The sequence below is a fragment of the Sprattus sprattus genome, assembly GCF_963457725.1.
Source record: "Sprattus sprattus genome assembly, chromosome: 16".
NCBI classification, from domain to species: Eukaryota; Metazoa; Chordata; class Actinopteri; order Clupeiformes; family Clupeidae; genus Sprattus; species Sprattus sprattus.
This window is the reverse complement of record NC_137914.1, coordinates 22,359,265-22,378,163: the sequence shown is the minus strand read 5'-3', so window position 1 is coordinate 22,378,163 and position 18,899 is coordinate 22,359,265. Positions and strand designations below refer to the sequence as shown.

Here is an 18,899-nt window from a genome sequence, read left to right as displayed (position 1 = left end):
CATTAACCATCACTGCAGGCCTGGAGGGGGTCTGTAGAGGGGGCATTAACCATCACTGCAGGCCTGGAGGGGGTCTGTAGAGGGGGCATTAACCAGCACTGCAGGCCTGGAGGGGGTCTGTAGAGGGGGCATTAACCATCACTGCAGGCCTGGAGGGGGTCTGTAGAGGGGGCATTAACCATCACTGCAGGCCTGGAGGGGGTCTGTAGAGGGGGCATTAACCAGCACTGCAGGCCTGGAGGGGGTCTGTAGAGGGGGCATTAACCATCACTGCAGGCCTGGAGGGGGTCTGTAGAGGGGGCATTAACCATCACTGCAGGCCTGGAGGGGGTCTGTAGAGGGGGCATTAACCATCACTGCAGGCCTGGAGGGGGTCTGTAGAGGGGGCATTAACCATCACTGCAGGCCTGGAGGGGGTCTGTAGAGGGGGCATTAACCATCACTGCAGGCCTGGAGGGGGTCTGTAGAGGGGGCATTAACCATCACTGCAGGCCTGGAGGGGGTCTGTAGAGGGGGCATTAACCAGCTGTGGTGGGCTCCATCTCTAATGGCCATTTGTTCTGGGGAGATGGGACTGTTTCTCTCAAATGTTGAGTCTAAGTTCCTGTGTGCTTTCTCTTGACTAACAGTCCTACTCCTGTGTGTGTGTGTGTCTGTGTGTCTGTGTGTCTGTGTGTGTGTCTGTGTGTCTGTGTGTGTGTCTGTGTGTGTGTCTGTGTGTGTGTGTGTGTGTGACACAGGGCAATAACGTGATGGAAGATCAGGACCTTCGAGAGATTGGCATCTCAGACCCGGGTCACAGGAGGAAGATCCTGCATGCAGCTCGCTCCCTGCCCAAGGTCTGTCTCTCCTCCCCCTCACACACCCCTAACCTCCACACAGTGCCCTTCCACCTCCTCCTCACACACCCCTAACCTCCACACAGTGCCCTTCCACCTCCTCCTCACACACCCCTAACCTCCACACAGTGCCCTTCCACCTCCTCCTCACACACCCCTAACCTCCACACAGTGCCCTTCCACCTCCTCCTCACACACCCCTAACCTCCACACAGTGCCCTTCCACCTCCTCCTCACACACCCCTAACCTCCACACAGTGCCCTTCCACCTCCTCCTCACACACCCCTAACCTCCACACAGTGCCCTTCCACCTCCTCCACACACACCCCTAACCTCCACACAGTGCCCTTCCACCTCCTCCTCACACACCCCTAACCTCCACACAGTGCCCTTCCACCTCCTCCTCACACACCCCTAACCTCCACACAGTGCCCTTCCACCTCCTCCTCACACACCCCTAACCTCAACACAGTGCCCTTCCACCTCCTCCACACACACCCCTTACCTCCACACAGTGCCCTTCCACCTCCTCCTCACACACCCCTAACCTCCACACAGTGCCCTTCCACCTCCTCCTCACACACCCCTAACCTCCACACAGTGCCCTTCCACCTCCTCCACACACACCCCTTACCTCCACACAGTGCCCTTCCACCTCCTCCTCACACACCCCTAACCTCCACACAGTGCCCTTCCACCTCCTCCACACACACCCCTTACCTCCACACAGTGCCCTTCCACCTCCTCCACACACACCCCTTACCTCCACACAGTGCTCTTCCACCTCCTCCACACACACCCCTTACCTCCACACAGTGCTCTTCCACCTCCTCCACACACACCCCTAACCTCAACACAGTGCCCTTCCACCTCCTCCACACACCTCTTCAGTCTCAACCTCTTCAGGCTCCTCTTGTGACAAACAACAGTGTTCCTCTCACAGTGCCGCCATTAGTAACTTGCTGCAGATTTATTTTCCTAATTGCTACCCATGCACTAACTGTTGGTGTAAGACTTTGTTTGATCTGCTTCTAAAGCAAGCTGGACTGTAAGGCAGGGCTTTTTAATAAGGGCTGTTTTTAATGTTTTTCCAGCTCTGTAATTTGGAGGTGGTTTGCAAATGAATTTACAAAGGGGTTTACTGTGTATACAAAAACCACTGTGACGTCTCTGCTACTTACACACCTCTTTCATCTATTCAGGCTGTAATTGTATTGTGTGTGTGTGTGTGTGTGTAAGACTCCTTTTATCATCTGTGTGTGTGCTCCTTTTTTCATCTGTGCTTGTGTTTGTGTGTGTGTGTGTACATATGAATGGGTGTGTGGTCAGTGCCTGTGTGTGTGTGTGTGTGTGTGTGTCTGTCTGTGTGTGTGTGTGTCTGTGTATGTACATGTGAGCATATGAATAGGTGTGTGTGTGTGTGTGTGTGTGTGTGTGTGTGTGTGTGTGTGTGTATGGTGGCAGTTAAGGGCATTATTTCACATGTCTGTGTGTGTGTGCCCGTTGCTTCTTTCCCCACCTCAGTGCACAGACTCCACGTCCTCACCGCCCTCCTCTGTGTCCCCCTGCAGGTGAAGCCTCTAGGCTGTGACGGCAGCACGTCTCTCTCTTCCTGGCTGGACACGCTGGGCCTGCAGGAGTACCTGCACAACTTCCTGTCCAGCGGCTACCGCTCCCTCGACTGCGTCAAGAACCTGTGGGAGCTGGAGATTGTCAATGTGAGCACGGGGCAAATCTGCCCAAATCTGTCACGGATCACCACACCAGATGAAAAAAACGGATTAAGAAAAAAAAAAACAGATTAAAATGTCCCTCCTGGGGGACCAGAGAGCAGACAAGTGGACAAGTAAAGGAAGTGATTTGCTCTTTGAAAGACCCTGCAGACAAATAAGGTTCTTTAAAGAGGAGACATGCTGGCAGAAATGTGGCCAGCCGTGTGAGACGACGATTGAGCTTTTTTTAGTGTTTGAGATGCGTGAGATTTGGCTTTTAAAGCTGCATCATTCACTGACACTGATAGAATTTGTAGAGATTTGTTCCATTTATAGACTTCTGCTGCAGCAGTGCGCTCTTCTCTGATTCGGGCTCTCCCTCCAATGATATTCACTATGATGCTCACTGTGATGATGTCATGTGCTATCTACCAGTGTGTTTGTGTGAGATAACTGCTTAACTTGGTCTGCATTTGTATCATGCATTTTATGTACGTGCTGTGGATATTTTGTATGACCTATTCTGTTCGTGTGTGTGTGTGTGTGTGTGTGTGTGTGTGTGTGTGTGTGTGTGTGTGTGTGTGTGTGTGTGTGTGTGTGTGTGTGTGTGTGTGTGTGTGTGTGTGTGTGTGTGTGTGTGTGTGTGTGTGTGTGTGTGTGTGTGTGTGTGTGTGTGTGTGTGTGTGTGTGTTTCTGGTGAAGGTGCTGAAGATCACGCTGCTGGGCCACAGGAAGCGTATTATCGCATCACTAGCGGAGCGACCCTATGAGGAGCCTCCCGTCAAACCCCCACGCCTCTCCCAGATCAGAGTCAGTCCCTTAAAACCTCCCACACACACACATAGAGGAACACATACCAAACACATGCAGTTGGATATGTATACTAACTAGATACTGCCACAATGTATGTGATGTGATGTGAATGTGATATAAACATATTACAAAGATTTGTTGTGTCATTCTATAATAGCATGTGGTCATACGTGTTCTGCGTTGTGTTGTTCTCTCCCGTCAGTGTCAGGATCTGATGTCACAGACCTCCTCCCCTCTCAGTCACATGGACTCGTACACGGGTCGCTCCATGGATCCGCTCCTGCCCCCGGGGGATTCTGGGAGAAGGCGAGGTGGGCCTGAGCCGGACTATGACATCGTGCAGCGGCCCCGAAGCGAGAGGCATTACTCTCACGTGAGTGGACGCCAATGGCCCAGACACACCCTCCACACCTGGATCAGAACATTAGATGGGTCACTGGATCAGAACATTAGATGGGTCACTGGATCAGAACATTAGATGGGTTACTGGCCAGTGTCTAACAGTCGGGGGACACTGAAGGCCAACACCCACTGGAACAATAGTCGCAAGGCATCATGGAATGCACCTAACGTTTTTAAAAACATCCATTAACAGTGTTACTGTGTTAATAGTGAAAACGAGACATTATTTAGCGACAGTTTAAGGCATAACAATGACCCATGTTTCAGTGACATTTTAATTGACAGTAGCTAGATAGATATTTCTATGCCATTAGGTCATCATTTTTATAATCCAACTACTTACTTAATCAACTTTCAGGATTTTGTTAGTTTTGTTTGGCTACAGTGACTAAGGAGAGGTAGGTCATGCTTTTAACCCACGGAGCCATAAAAGTTGGATCAAATTGGTGAAAACTGTACGGATAGGTGGATTCATGTGGGAAATCTGGAAAACCAATTCTATGGTTCTGGCGCTCTAGAAATAGAACCTTGTTCTACGCTCTGGCAGATCTTGACACGCGTCAGATGCCACCAGTGGGCATTGACCTTGATTGTTTGTTTTCTCTGTTTGAATCACTTTTTTCTTTACTCTGTCTGTCTTTCTGTGTATCAAGTTCTCGACTCTTTGATTTCCCTGTATGTTTATCTGTTATTTCTTTATATCCAAACATCTTTCTCTTCTCTGTGTTCCTGTCTCACATGTCCCCTATCTAATATTCTTTTATTCCCCCCCCCTCTCTCTTTCTCTCTTTGTCTCTCTGTCTATCTATCTATCTCTCCCCTCTTCTCTCTCTGTCTATCTCTCCCCTCTTCTCTCTATGGATCCTCCATCAGGAGCGGTATGAGGAGCGGCACAGGGAGCCCCGTTTGACCTTACGACCCCCAAGCCTGGCTGCCCCGTATGCCCCTGTGCAGAACTGGCACCACCAGCCCGAGAAGCTCATCTTTGAGTCCTGCGGCTACGAGGCTAACGTGAGCACCAGCAACACTGACACACTGAACACTCCTTCATACTCACACTGTTATAGAGACGTGAGACTAACCCCCTCAGGCTGTGCTCCCGGAGGACTCACTTTCCCAGAAAGCACCAGTAGCACCTCTATGCCTTCACTCCACATGGAGGCCTAGATATAGTTTTATGTGACGTTTTATTGCTCATTTGGCATGTAGTTTTGATGCATTGTAGATGCTCTACGGGTGCAAGGAAGTGCAGGGTCACATGGAAGTGACACAATTCCCATGCCAAATGTCCAGTGCACGGCTCTGAGGGTTCAGGGTTTTGCTCGTGTCTGTCTGTGGGACTGAACTCACTGTCTTCTCTCTGTCTGTCTCCAGTATCTGGGCTCCATGCTCATCAAAGACCTGCGGGGGACGGAGTCCACACAAGACGCCTGCTCTAAAATGAGGGTAGGTAGTCCGCCATCTTCACCGCTGGTCTGAGATCAGTGTGCTAACATGTTCATTTATGGCCATGTGTTTACTGTTGGTTCTGACATCCAACAACTGAATTGGATGTATACGTGTTCATAGAAACCAGTTGGCCATAGACATGCTGTTTACCAACGCTCACACACTTGCACACATGCAGTGGAAAGAAATACGCATCCCAGTCAGTAAGCACTACAGCTGCTGAAAAGCCATTGGCATGTGCTGACTTAGCATGCCTCAGGGAGCCGTAGCCCGCTGCGGCTAATGAACAGCTTTGCTCATTTCCATTTAAACGGATAACCAAAGCTCCATTCAGACGATCACCGCGGGTTATCGATGCTGCAAACAGAGCAGAGCAGGGCCACAACCTGCTGAGTACAGATGACACATGAGCCCCTCTAACCCACCCATTTCTCTTGGACGCAGAGGAGTGTTGGAGCAGAAGTTTCCATAAAGGATCTACCCCAACTACCCCCCCCCCCCCCCCCCCCTCTTGTGTACTCTTATTCTCAGTGCATACATCTCAGAGTGCACTTCATCTAGTTATTGATTGCGATACAATACCGTGACTTAGGGGAAGATTCATCTCTGAGGCAGAGAGAAACAACGCCGCTGTTATCACTGCCACAGGGAGCCATTAGGAGATGAGGCATGGCAGAATCACGCTGTCTCTTCACTTTGCTGGTGCCAGGGCTTGGAAATATAACAAGCAAGGCAGCCAAGTTTAAGGTCACCCAAAACGTGTTTTAGCGTTGTTGTCAAGTTCGTTGCTGTCAACGCCTGCATATAGGGCTGGGCTGAGGTGAGCGAGGCTGGGTTTTGATTGGGTGTGTGTGTGTGTGTTTATTTCCCTCAGAGGTCAACAGAGCAGCTGAGGAAGGTCCCCACCATCATCCTGTCCATCACCTATAAAGGGGTGAAGTTCATTGACGCGGCCAACAAGGTGAGTGCTGCAGTCTTCAATAAGTTTTGATCCTAAAAAAATGTGCTGAGGTACATAGTAAAACACCTTACCATTCTTCATCTGCTGTAGTTCAAATAATTGTATAGTGTTCAATTAATCGTTTCCAAAACAATTTCCAAACTTACACACACATATACACACACACTCGCGTACACACATTTTTACTCTCTCTCTGTCTCTATCTCTCTTTCTCTCTCTTGTTCTTTCTTTCTTCTTATCTTTTTACCCTCTGTCAAACACAGACGGTGAGGTCATCCATCAGTACTGGCACATTTACAGTATTATAGGCTAACCTTTGCTGACAGTGGAAAAGCATCTCTCTTGTCCCTGCAGTGATGCATTACTGCCATGGCTCCTTGTTTGTGCTCTGCCATTTGAGCAAGATGCACAGGACTTGACAAGGCTTGCCCTTTTGTGTGTTCCGTTGCAGAACATTATCGCGGAACACGAGATAAGGAACATCTCCTGTGCAGCTCAAGATCCGGAGGACTTGTGTACCTTTGCTTACATCACCAAGGACCTGCAGACCAACCACCACTACTGTCACGTCTTCAGCACAGTAGACGTAGTAAGGACCACCATCACCCTTTCAGATATTCACTAAACAATACACAGGGTTCCCATGGTGATGTCAATAATGTTCATCAAGGAATGAATGAATATTATGAATATTAAAATCCCATTTTCCAGGCCAGGAAAAGAGAATTCATCTGAGGTTTTGGAAAAGTCATGAAATTCGATTTTGGAAACCTGGGGTGTGTATAGGATACATTTTATGGATTAATGGGGGATTCAAAACCTGATTGCTTCCTACTCCCATTAAACAGAGTGGGAACAGAGAGTTCTCCGTGAAGCCTCAGTCTGAGCTCCGCCCTCAAAAGCCTTCGCCCCAGTGTGAAGACACAGGACATCTTGTTTTTATTGTCACATCATGGTGATCCAATTGTTGTTTTTCTAAGGAGGGCGTAATCTCTCAAAATCTGCTCTGGATTGATCTGATGCAACGTGACGCAGTATGTCCCGTGTCATAACCCGTGGAACTAATTATCTTGAAAAATGCCTATCCCATGGTCCCCTTTTTCTGAGGCAAGACAATGAGGCAAGATATTCATTGTCTTTTGTTGAAATTATAAAACGTATTTGAAACCAGACCTCATGATCTCAGTCCCCATAAAGGTATCAGCTCCCTACTTAGAAAAACTCAGAAAATCATGTTGCTACTGTGTCTTCTGTACAGATACGTTTTAGACTTGAATACAGTTCCCTTCCATTGACAGATATGATTCATAGCCAAGGATTTAACTCATCTCGTAATGCCTTTGCTTTGAAAATACTCTTTATGAGTCGTACGCTGTGTAAAGATAGGGTAGCCCTGCGATACTGCTTATGCAAGATATATGGCTTTAAAACGGCCTATGCTAGCAAGGAAACCATGCATTTCTGTGGTCCTCAGAATGTAGACATAACTAACCTATCAGAAAAGGAATGGAAAAGTTTGTCTCATTTTCATTCAATAATTAGACCCAGCCCATGGACACAATGTTGTGTGCGTGCGTAGGTTGTGAAAGGTCAGGGAGATTTCATTAAGGGTCCTTGAAAAGGTATGGAAACGTTTGATTCAGTAAGACCCACTGTTGGAAGCAATATGCTAGGAACTAATGGGTGTGATGAGATTTGAACCTAAATACTGCATGAGGAAAGAATCTCAGGGGGAGGATGCATCACCCTGACTGGAGACTCCCTCTTAATAACACGTTAAAACTTCGAGGGTATCTGCGACCTCATTGTCTTTACTGATCACCCATTTGCCCCTGACCTTCGTGTTGGATCGCAGAATGCCTTTGCATCGGCCCTGTGCTTCCCTGCATTGGCCCCATGACTTCATCCACAAGCCAAGAAAACAAGGAAAGACGCAGGCCTGTCCAGAGTGCACCTAGTCTGACAAGGGCTTGACTTACTGTTCCTGTTGACATCAGTGGGTGTTAACACAACTCCCATCCTCAGACAAGATAACCTGCAGGCTGATCACATCACAAGTGTGTCTGATTGTCTGTGATGTGATATCATCTGTTCCCTTTTAAAGTATATCGACCAGCAGTGCTATCTGACGCCTGCACACACCACATATCATTTATTTTTTTTAAATCCCCCACCCAACCACGTCCGATTCAGTTACAGAAACAATGGCGCCTGTAGAGGTTCCCTCTCAGAACTAACAGCCATCTTCGGGAGTCAGAGAGACAGGAAAAGCCTTGGAGAAGCTCTGGCTCAGACAGTGATAATGGTGTCACATTTTTTCTCCTCCCATGTGCTACACTTAAGCAATAAGCCCCAACCACGGACTCGCGGGGCTTATTGCTTTTCTAAAACTGTTACTACAAATATTTGATATGGTTTCATAAATAAAGACAATTCAATTTAAGAAACAATAGTTTAATGATAAACCGTCATTCTTCCGCCACTAAAAATTATAGTTCCTGAATAAATCGTTGCCACGCAACCCTTGAAGCAACGCAACAGCCAGATGGAGCACTGGGTATAAAATGCGCTATATGAATGCCTTGCCATTCGCTGCGCAGTAATATGGAATGTAATCAGGTCAAGTTGTAAGGTTATGCTGGGTTTTACAAAGGCTTTTAGCCAATCACAATAAAGGATTTGAACAATCAGTTTTAGAACGTGATTTAACTCATTAGTTCCACTACAAATTGATTTTGTAATTCATTAATATATTCCGGCGCAATGCTCCTCCATGAACCAGTATTGTCAGGTCTACGCAGGACGTACAGGTCAGAGTCACACAGATTTTTTTGCATCTGTTTTGGCGTCCTTCACAGTCACACCTACCAATATTATGGCAGGCTGGCTTCATAAAGATACCTTTTGGTTATTGTGGGTTGAGCTAGGACTGTCCTATTCTGAGTTGGGCACAGGGGAAAGGTATATCAGGAAGGCTGTACAGGCAGGTGGCTGGTGAGTGTACACAGCATATGAGATCCAGGAGTTTGTTTGTTTTGCAGCTTTAAACCAGCCACACATCCGCTAATCCGAAGTTGGCAGGTGTCTTTATCCTGGAACGTCAGCGCAGGTTTTGCCACTTCTGCTTGAGATTCTGCTCCGTTTGTTTCCAGACAGAGCGCCAGAATAAAGACCTGCACGTCTCACAGCAGGGTAGTCAGAACAGGTGTGCTGAGACGAGGGGATCGGGAAGGAACAGCTTGCTGTCGCACGTAGTTCTCTTTCGCTTGACATTGATGCAGGAAGCAAGACGTTTCTTTTTTTCTTTGAGAAGCAAGGAGGGGGGAAAAGATGACTTGCAGTTTTATAGCTTCATCTTTTCTTTTTTTGTCCCCGAGTTCCCCTTCTCTCCAGGGCTCCGGTAGCTCCACACAGAGAACAGTTTATTGTATTTTCACCCTGGATTTACAACATTACGCACACGACCTTGGCTCTGTTTCATTTATAATGCCGTCTTCATTTATATGCAGTTGGGAGTGATCTTCAGGCTAAACTCATACTGAGAACCATTGTCTCCTCAGAGATCAAATTACTTAATATAAATATCATATGGAAATCATATTAAACTCTCAATTGTGAGGTTCCTTGATGGGTAATGGATAGAATAGATTTAGGCCCTCTGCAAAAAAGATTAGATAAATATATATCAGTTGTAACCAGATCTATGAGTGGAAGTGTCTGAGTGAGAATGTTGCCTCTTCCCCCAGCCTCTCATCTCTCACCACTGATCTTGCCCCTCCTTCTTTGGCAGAACCTGACCTATGAGATCATCCTGACCCTGGGACAGGCGTTCGAGGTGGCCTATCAGCTGGCACTGCAGGCTCAGAGGACCAAAAAGCAGCAGGGCATGCCTGGAGGTCTGGTGTCGGAGGTCATCGAGACCAAGACCAGCCGGCCGGTGCCCAAACCAAGGGGGGGCCCGAGAAAGTCAGGGGTGAGTGTCACACACAGACAAGCCTACAGACCCTCTGTCACACACTGAGGTATTATCTTTACAGTGGATGGTTAGTGTGTTTGTACAGGAGCGAGTGAAAAATAGGCTAGAATGCCTCAAGCGGATGAGATTCACAGACTGCAAGCCTGCATATGGAAAGATTGAATGATTCCATTAACAGAACCTTGTAGGGTATCAGATGTGTGTTGCAGCCATTACCCTGTTAATAGGTCATTAGGGTAGCTTTCTCAGTTACAATGTAATTACAAAAGACAACTCTCTGCCTGTTCAGCGCACACACACACACACACACACACACACACACATTCACAACACTCTTTCACAGTCACAACACTCTTTCACAGTCACTCTTTGTCTCTCTCACTCTCTCTCTCTCTCTAGCCTGCAACCAGTCAATGAGCTATAGATTTGCTAACCTGTGATCTGAATAATGGTTGAAATGATGTATTCAGTGATTTTTCCTTTCAGGGCCAACCATTCAGGAAGCTCAATAAATGTATGCTGTGAGCGCAGGTACCTTCAGGGCTGCTTTCCACCGCACTTCCCCAGTCAGAGATTTTGTTTCCTATTCAGCATAAATCTGGAGCAACTCTGCTGCTCTTCGTGTACCAGGAGACCAAATTGGGAGTATAGGAACATGGTTCAAAACAAACAAAACTCTGGTTCACGCTCTGGGAAAAAAACAACATTAATATGGAAACCTAATGCATAATTATTAGCTTTGACATGTTTATGACTTTTAAAGCTAAAAAGGTTATAAACTTTTCCTGTAAACTAGGATCTCTACCTGTATGTATCCAACAAGCTCCGATGTGGTTCATATCTCCCCTGTGGAGTGCTTTCATATCCAGTCAGATGGGCCATGGTAGAGCTGTTAATGTCTATGGTGTCAGATGGGCCATGGTAGAGCTGTTAATGTCTATGGTGTCAGATGGGCCATGGTAGAGCTGTTAATGTCTGGATTCAGAAGGATTCAATGTCTATGGTGTCATTGTGTTTCAGCTCAGTGCATCCATTTTCTCTCCTCCACTTTCCATGTGCTGTTTATATCTCTGTTTCTGATCACTCTTTACCTTCTATGTTTTTCTCTGTCTCTCGCTCTTTCTCTTTGTTAATGTGACTCTATTTATCGTTCTTTCTTTCCCTGCATCTCTCACTCTCTCACACTGTCTCTGTCTCTCCTGCTGTACTCCCTCTCTCTTTCGCTCTCTCTCTCTCTCGTACTCACTCACTCTCTTTCTCCCTCTCTCTCTCACTCTGTCACTTATTCTCTCTCTCTTTCTCTCTCTCTCACACACTGTCTCTGTCTCTCCTGCTGTACTCCCCCGCTGTCTCTCTCACTATCTCACTTATTCTCTCTCTCTCTTTCTCTGTCTCTCTCACACGGTCTCTCTCTTTCGCTCTTTCTCTCTCTCTCCCCCTCTCTCTCTCTCTGGTGTGTGGTCTCTGTCTCTGTCTCTCAGGGCTCTCCTCTACTGGACAGCCGCTGCTGTTACTGTCACACGTGCACCACCCACCGGCCCTCCTTCCTCCCGCTGCACTCTAGCAGTCCTGCTGTCCAGGTGTCCGTCCAGCTCTCTGTCTGTCTCCCCATTCATCCATCCCTCCTTCCCTTTATCTGTTTTTTTATCTCTCTATCTTTATCCCGCTCTTCTTCCCTCTATCTCTCTCTCTCTCTGTCGCTCCCTCTATTTGTCTCTCTCCTGTTTATCTCACTTTACCATCACCCTGTCACATTTAGTTGTGTGCTACTCATGAAGTTCTTTCCATGCAACCCAAAGCTCTCCCTCATGCTGTCCTGTTGACACCCTCTGTCTGCTCTCTGCTCGTCTTTTCTCTTCATTTGGCTGACACTCTGATTCCAGTGTTCTCCAATTCCACTGTCTGAGACATGTTCTAGAGTGTTCCAGACGCCTGAAGCATAATGGTGTTGGCAACTGCACTGCATATGTGTGTGTATGTGGGGGATTCCTGTGGGATTGGAGGGACCTCTGGTGGCTTGTCTTGATGTTGTTGTTGGCTAAGTCTAAGTGTTGGTTGCGTTCCTCTGTTCCATAGTAGAGGGTACAATCAAATGAACAGGCTTGCTTTGTTCAAGATGTAAAGAAAGTGTTCTTGAGTGGCAGCGATTACATTTTGATACCAAAATCATTTTTTAATGAATTGGCACTATCCCATTTAAAATAACACATAGTTATGAAATAGCTGAAATTGCAAACACCTTGACACAATGAGTCAGATTTGTATTCACTGAGCAATAAATGTTTCCTTAATCATTTTAGATGTGCAAATATATATAATTTACATTTTTTGTGTCTGGCAAAAACTTTCATTTTTAAACTGGAACGATTTAAAATAATTGTTAGCACTGACAAAATGATTGAATGCACTGAATCTGAATTTCTTATCACAGCGGTGATTATCCCAGTAACAGCCCCTCTCAGAAGAGTGCTTGAGTTTAAATATTCATCCTTTTCATTTGGCACCAATTGCAGGAGTTTGAATCAGCTGTCTGACGGTCTTCAATAAGAGATGCAAAGAGTACTTCAGGAACCGTACTGTGCCTCCAAACCATTCATCCTCTCTAACTTAAGAATATTAGTTTACTGACACGTCCAACTGAACATGGAAGCAGAGAGCAGACGATTCACTCAGCTTTCAGCAAAACAAACTGATTCAAGTCTGAAGACTAGAGTGGAAGTAAAGAGCTAGACTAGAGACACTAGACTAGCGGTAGTGGTAGGTAGTTTGTTAGTTTCTTTAGGTGCTCTCTGTTCTGTTTTTGTTTTCTGTGTTTCCATAGTTTGTATCCCTGCTGTACAGACACAAACCCTGATAAGCATCCTGCCTGTCCTATACTGATGTTGTGATCTCCTCCCTAGGTGGACCCTGTGGAGCTGGAGGCTGACTCCCAGTCCCAGGGCAGCGCCACGTGGCTGGTGGACCCCAAGGACTCCAAGCGCACCATCAGCACCAAGTACGAGACCACCATATTCTGAGTGGGGCACTTCCTTCTCTCTCCCTCCACCCCTCCACTTCTCCTGCCTCCACCCTTGATGCCCCCCACCACCCCAACCCCCATCCCAACCCTTCAGCTCTGTGCCTTCTCACTGTGACTCTGTGCCCCCCCCTTGCCAAAATGGACCTATTTTTCTTCTTCTTCCTCTTCCTCCTCTTCCTCTTCCTCTTCCTCCTCTCCATCTCTCACCCCACGCCCACTGGCTCCTAACACTGGCTCCTCTCTCTCTCTCTCTTCGTGCCCCCCCCCCCCACCCTCTTTGCTCCTGATTCCGTTCGGTTCTGCCTCTTCCTCTGCCTGGTTCTGTTTTCCACCTCTTCTGGCTGCTTCTCTTTAGAACACACAGCAGCCACCATCGTTCAACTAACCGGACTCCACCTGTGCTCCCCCCCCCCTCCCCGTCCGCATATTCCACCTCTGCCAACCTCTAACACTGGCTGCCATAGCAACAAGCCCCTTATTGCAATCAGAAGCTAAACGCGGAGGGGGGGCTTTGACTCTAACTTGTTCTTTATTTGGGAGTTTCCTGTATGGATTTCTATACCTTATCATATACAAATGGAAGTAGGTGTTTGTATCCAGGTAGCATACATTTACTTGCCTCCAGTCTGTCTCCCCCCTCCCTCCGTCACTGAGCTTGGCTACGCTCATCTGCTCGCATCAGCATGAAGTCATGAGCCGCTTCTCCTGTCTACCCGGCTCCAGAGGCAGAATCTGAAGCATCAAATCCCACTTGGAGGCCTGGCCGTTCCCACTAGCCTGGCATATGTTTTTCAAAACATGCTCTCAACCCTCTGAAAGTTGATTGATCCAATACCAAAGTACCCTAAAGTTGCGCTAGGAACTGTAGTGGAGGCTAGACAAGCACTCTTGCACTGAATGAAACGGCGAACCTCCCTAATGCCTTTTTCCACTCTCGTCCACTTAACCAATCCCCCTACCCACCTACCCACCCTGCATTATCTAACAGTCAGCCTGAGTCATCCTCTTCCCCTACCAAAAGTTGTAGCAGTCCTCGTGCTCCTCTGTGCTACCTAAAGAGAAATCGCCTCTCCCTTTTTCTGTGTTTTAGAAGATAAACACTTGTCTCGGTTTTTAAGTGATGCAATCTTGTTTGTCCCCTTCTGGTGCTTTTCCTGTCTATGCCAGGCATCGGCCACTGTGAGGCGCTCTTCTCTGCTCTTCAACCATCAATTTCCCTCCTTCTGTCTGAACTCTTGGGGTCTGAAGGGTCATGACGAGCTTGAAACAAACAACAACAACAACAACAACAACAAAAAAGAGACCAAAAGGAGAAAAAGGGAAAAAAAAATACTACGGATTAATGGAACTGGGATGAAATATAAACAGCCAAGGAACACAGACGGAGCAAAATAAATGCTCAAAAAAAATGTTTTCTTGATTTTTAAATGGATTTTTGGAGATTTTTTATTTATTTATTTTTAAATGACTTTCGTTCGCCTCTGTGGAGTCTAATGATGGGAGGAGAGTCTCCCTAATGCTCCCGTTGTCTCACGCTGCGCACAGCAAATTAACACTACCTGGGTCTCAGCTGTGAGAACCCAACCTAACGCCTCTGTTTGTGACTGTGTTTGAAGGGAGTCTCCTGAGGTACTCTGGGGACTCCCTCTAACCCCCCAGGAGGGTGGATGAAGACTGATGGGGTGGGGGTGGGGGGTGAGCTCACTGCTCATCTCTTTGACTTGACTGCGTGTGCAACTCTTTGTTACTCTGCCAAACGGAGAGCTTGGCTTTAGCACTGTGATGAGTCGGGTTTTTGTTAGGAGGATCTCAAGTAGCCACCTGGGCCTCAGGAGAAACGGTGTTGACCCAGATAGCAGCCGTCCCAGGTCTGAGCTGAGCAGGTGCCAGGCGGAGTTCTCCGGGGTCAGCATCGGATCTGGGCCAGAGTCGGCTGTCGTCAGCAAGGTGTGCGGATATGCTCAAGGGCACTGGGCACTTGAAATTTGTAGCATTTTTTAAATCACTGTTCCTGCTGTCTCAGTGTTTAAATACTCTGTGTATTTGCAAATACTGGCTTTGTAAACAAATTAAGACTGCATTTTGAACCTGAAAAAAAAACACTGGTGGAGGATTTGGAGCACAACAGTACTGAGTAGGTCAGAGAGCTAACAGTCTGTGGCTACATCCAGTTGGACCTGACATTACTGCTCTATGATACTAAGCCAAAGTCCACCCAATAACTAGAGAAAACTAGCTTTGCTAAAAGCGAGCTAGCATTTCGCTATTCACTTGTTTAAACATTGGATATCCTGGGGTATGCATGTATTGAGAGATACCTTTTGTCAGTCTGGGTGTTTTGGTCACCAGGCTTATGTGGATGGATATGTATCACGGATAAGTAACTAGGGTTTCAGAACATGACAGATGTAGCATTCAGATCTAGGGGTGTCTCAGAACTAGCATTTACATGTACCTAAGCAGGGCATCTTACTTCTTCCCCTGTTTTAAAATAAGCAAGACAGTCAGATCTGCAGAGCCAAGCCTTAATGAGTTTCAGTACACGTGTAGCAATCAGTCATTTGTGGGTGCTTCAGACGTTTTTATTTGTGCATGTAGCCAAATTATGCACACATTTTGTCCAAGATGAAATGGTAATCAGTCATCAAACCTACTCTGTTCCATTCCAAACAACATGGGATCTACCTAGTTAGTCAATATCAGCGACTGTTAAAGCATTCTGACCCAAGCACCTCCTCTCCTCCTCTCCGTTTCAGTTTCTTTTCACTTTAACCTTTTTTTTTACCATGTTCTCTTTTCTCCCTCCTGGTAACCACTCACTTCTTAATCCATGTACATTTCTTTTTACGTTGGTTCTCATTGTTGATATATTTTGATATGATTTTGTATTATTTGAACCCCCAATTTTGCGTGTGTTCGTGTGTGTGTGTGTGTGTGTGTGTGTGTGTGTGTGTCTTCCCCCATAGCTGAAGCTGTGTTGGTGTGTGAGAGGTGAACAGTCGGCTGATGGTGAGGGTTGTCAGGGTGGGGGTTGGTTTTGATGTCAGTAGGGAAACCAAAATACCCCTGTGCTCCACCAACACCTCCTCCACCTCACCAGCTGTCTCCAGCAGTAAACGGCATTATAATACAAACACTGACACGGGTGGAGTCAATCCCTCCATCCATCTCCCCTCTGAGCTCCATCCTCCCCCACCACACCCCACCCAGCCACGGGGAATCAAACTGAAAACAAAGGAAGAAGCGAGGAGCTGCCATGTTAGTTACCCAGAATCCTCAGGGTCAGGCTCATCCACACGCATGAACACCAACTCCAGCTGAGAAACACCCCCTGGGACACAGTAGCAGGACTCTCAGCTCTCAACACAATCATGTGACCTCATCCCATCACAGGCATGTTCATCTCACCCTCAGCATTCACTGGAGAATGGACACAAGCACTCTCCCCTCTGACTTTCTCTGTGTGTGTGTGTGTGTGTGTGTGTGTGTGTGTGTGTGTGTGTGTGTGTGTGTGTGTGTGTGTGTGTGTGTGTGTGTGTGTGTGTGTGTGTGTGTGTGTGTGTGTGTGTGTGTGTGTGTGTGTGTGTGTGTGTGTGTGTGTGTGTGTGTTTTGTCTGATCACACAGAGATGTGGGAAACACCCCATTCCACCAGGGGGCAGTATGACAGAGCGCCTTGGTTCATATTAGATGTTCTGGGCATTCCTTCCAAGCCAATGTGAACCGATCAAAAACAGACTTGTTTTGTTTGTTTCAATGTTTAAACAAAATGCAGCTCTACCTAAGCATAGAGAAAAATGTTGTCCTTGTAGCAATGATCCATCACAGGTTATATAAAAGGCAGAATTACTGTTTGCCCTCCCAGGGTGATACCTAGGTGAAATGGTTGTGGTGAAGACATATTGTGCATCGTTTGGTCCACACCACATGAAATGTTTCCATGTTTGTCCTGAGGGCAATTATTGAAAGAAATGTACGATGTTCATGTCTGTGAATTGACATAGAATTGCTGCCCCGTCTTAATATCTGTGCAATACTGGGCTGGTAGTCACAATTAGAAGTAGCACTACCTTGCTGCAACCGCACCTACTCCAGTGAGAAAACCCCTGCCATTTGTTCATGCATTATTCAAGACCATGGTACATCAGGCCAACATTGTATGCCCACTTCTATGGTTACAATGGTAGTGTTATCTTCTAGACATTTGTAATTGTGTTATAAACTGTGATCCCAAATTGAGTAACGGTTCTTTTTGCTTTCTGAGACCAGTTGACATCACTGATCATCACTTCCTGACTGGATGCATTTTGGCTTTTTTTGTAATTATGAGGTAGCAGAGCTTTTAAGGAATGAACGGACGAACAAGTTTTTATCTAGATTTGTCATGGTTTAGTGGGTTACTCGTTCAGAGGCCTGGTGTCAGTCTGATGACATGGGGAATTTAAAAAAGGAAAGAAAACTAAAATGAAAACAAAGAACCGAGATTTGGAAAAGTCCATGCAAATATATTTCATGAAATTTAGTTTGAACAGTTCTGAGCGAGACTTTTATGATAGCCTCTCTCGTGGTACGTTTGGATGTCTGCGGTACAACCAATTCAACCCGTGTTGGGACGCAAAGTTTGCGTATGCCCTATGTGGTTCTGATCTTGGGGTTTGCACCTTTGCTTATCGCCATAGCAACTTCAATGGGACTGATAAGATTCTATTGATGACGATGATGATGATGATGATGTATGATGAAAAACATATGCTAATGGGATTGTAAAATAGCCTCAAGCGATCTGTATTTTGATACTTGAATGATTCTGATTTTATAGATATCTATATATATGTATATGTATGTATGTACTGTATGTACAGTCTGTAATGTTTTTTTGCCATTTGTCACGAGCCGAGGGAGGACAAAGTCTTTTTAATGCGCAACATATCATGATAGCTAATTATTAACATCCGACTGAGAGTACCTTATACACTCTAGTGGACCTCACTACAGGAACTGAGAAAAGAAAAGTAAAAAAAATGTAAATAATCTTGGGCTTCCAGTCTTTTTTATGATTATTATTTTTCATAATTGTACGACTAATAAATGAAGAAATACCATCTATAATGCCTTGTGTCAGTGTCGTGTGCTTTGGAAAGTGGACATATAAAGTGTGTTGTCTACAATAAATGAAACAAATGTATGTACATTTGATGAGGTTCACACTGCACTACTGGCCTGCTCCAATGAGCACAGCATCACAAAAAACATTTGATGTGTGTTTGAGTTCCTATCTAGCTACTGCATAGCATAGGCCTATAATCTGGGCTTTGGTTGGTTTTACATGGATTACTGATACATACACTTAAGATAAAGGCATTACATTAAGATGAGCATTACAATCAGCTCAACTGTTTGGATGCAGCATTTTGACATCAGACAGAATTCCCCTGTTTTGTTCCCCAACTCTGCATTCAGAATGCAAACACAACAGGCCCTCATTTCCCTGATGTGCAGCTGGCACCAAGCCTGCAGCGAGTCACGAGTCATGAACTAAAGCTAATTTGATCACTTAATACCATGAGCAAAATCTTAAGTGCAAACATGGGTTGGTCAGCGAAATGCTCTCACACTCCACACGATAGTTTCTGTTCCTGCTCCACAGACTTTGCTCATTGGCCATCAATGACATTGCAACCCATTTTGTCCATACTTTTCTATTGTCCTGGTAATAAGTCTGTGTCCA

At 46.3% G+C, this 18,899-nt stretch overlaps 1 protein-coding gene across 1 annotated transcript in view; it reads left to right on the top strand.

Moving 5' to 3' along the window:
* Positions 1–13,170, top strand: part of LOC308377509 (ankyrin repeat and SAM domain-containing protein 1A-like) — a gene marked incomplete at both ends in the record, with an annotated part of 101,593 nt that extends 88,423 nt beyond the window's left edge. Inside the window, 11 exons of the mRNA XM_080854197.1 lie at positions 741–839; positions 2,412–2,558; positions 3,255–3,362; positions 3,568–3,738; positions 4,641–4,778; positions 5,142–5,213; positions 6,091–6,177; positions 6,629–6,766; positions 9,968–10,150; positions 11,635–11,733; positions 13,054–13,170. Coding sequence (XP_080710323.1) covers positions 741–839; positions 2,412–2,558; positions 3,255–3,362; positions 3,568–3,738; positions 4,641–4,778; positions 5,142–5,213; positions 6,091–6,177; positions 6,629–6,766; positions 9,968–10,150; positions 11,635–11,733; positions 13,054–13,170 — 1,359 coding nt within the window. The remainder of the gene's footprint in view (positions 1–740; positions 840–2,411; positions 2,559–3,254; positions 3,363–3,567; positions 3,739–4,640; positions 4,779–5,141; positions 5,214–6,090; positions 6,178–6,628; positions 6,767–9,967; positions 10,151–11,634; positions 11,734–13,053) is intronic.
* Positions 13,171–18,899: the final 5,729 nt, after the last annotated feature.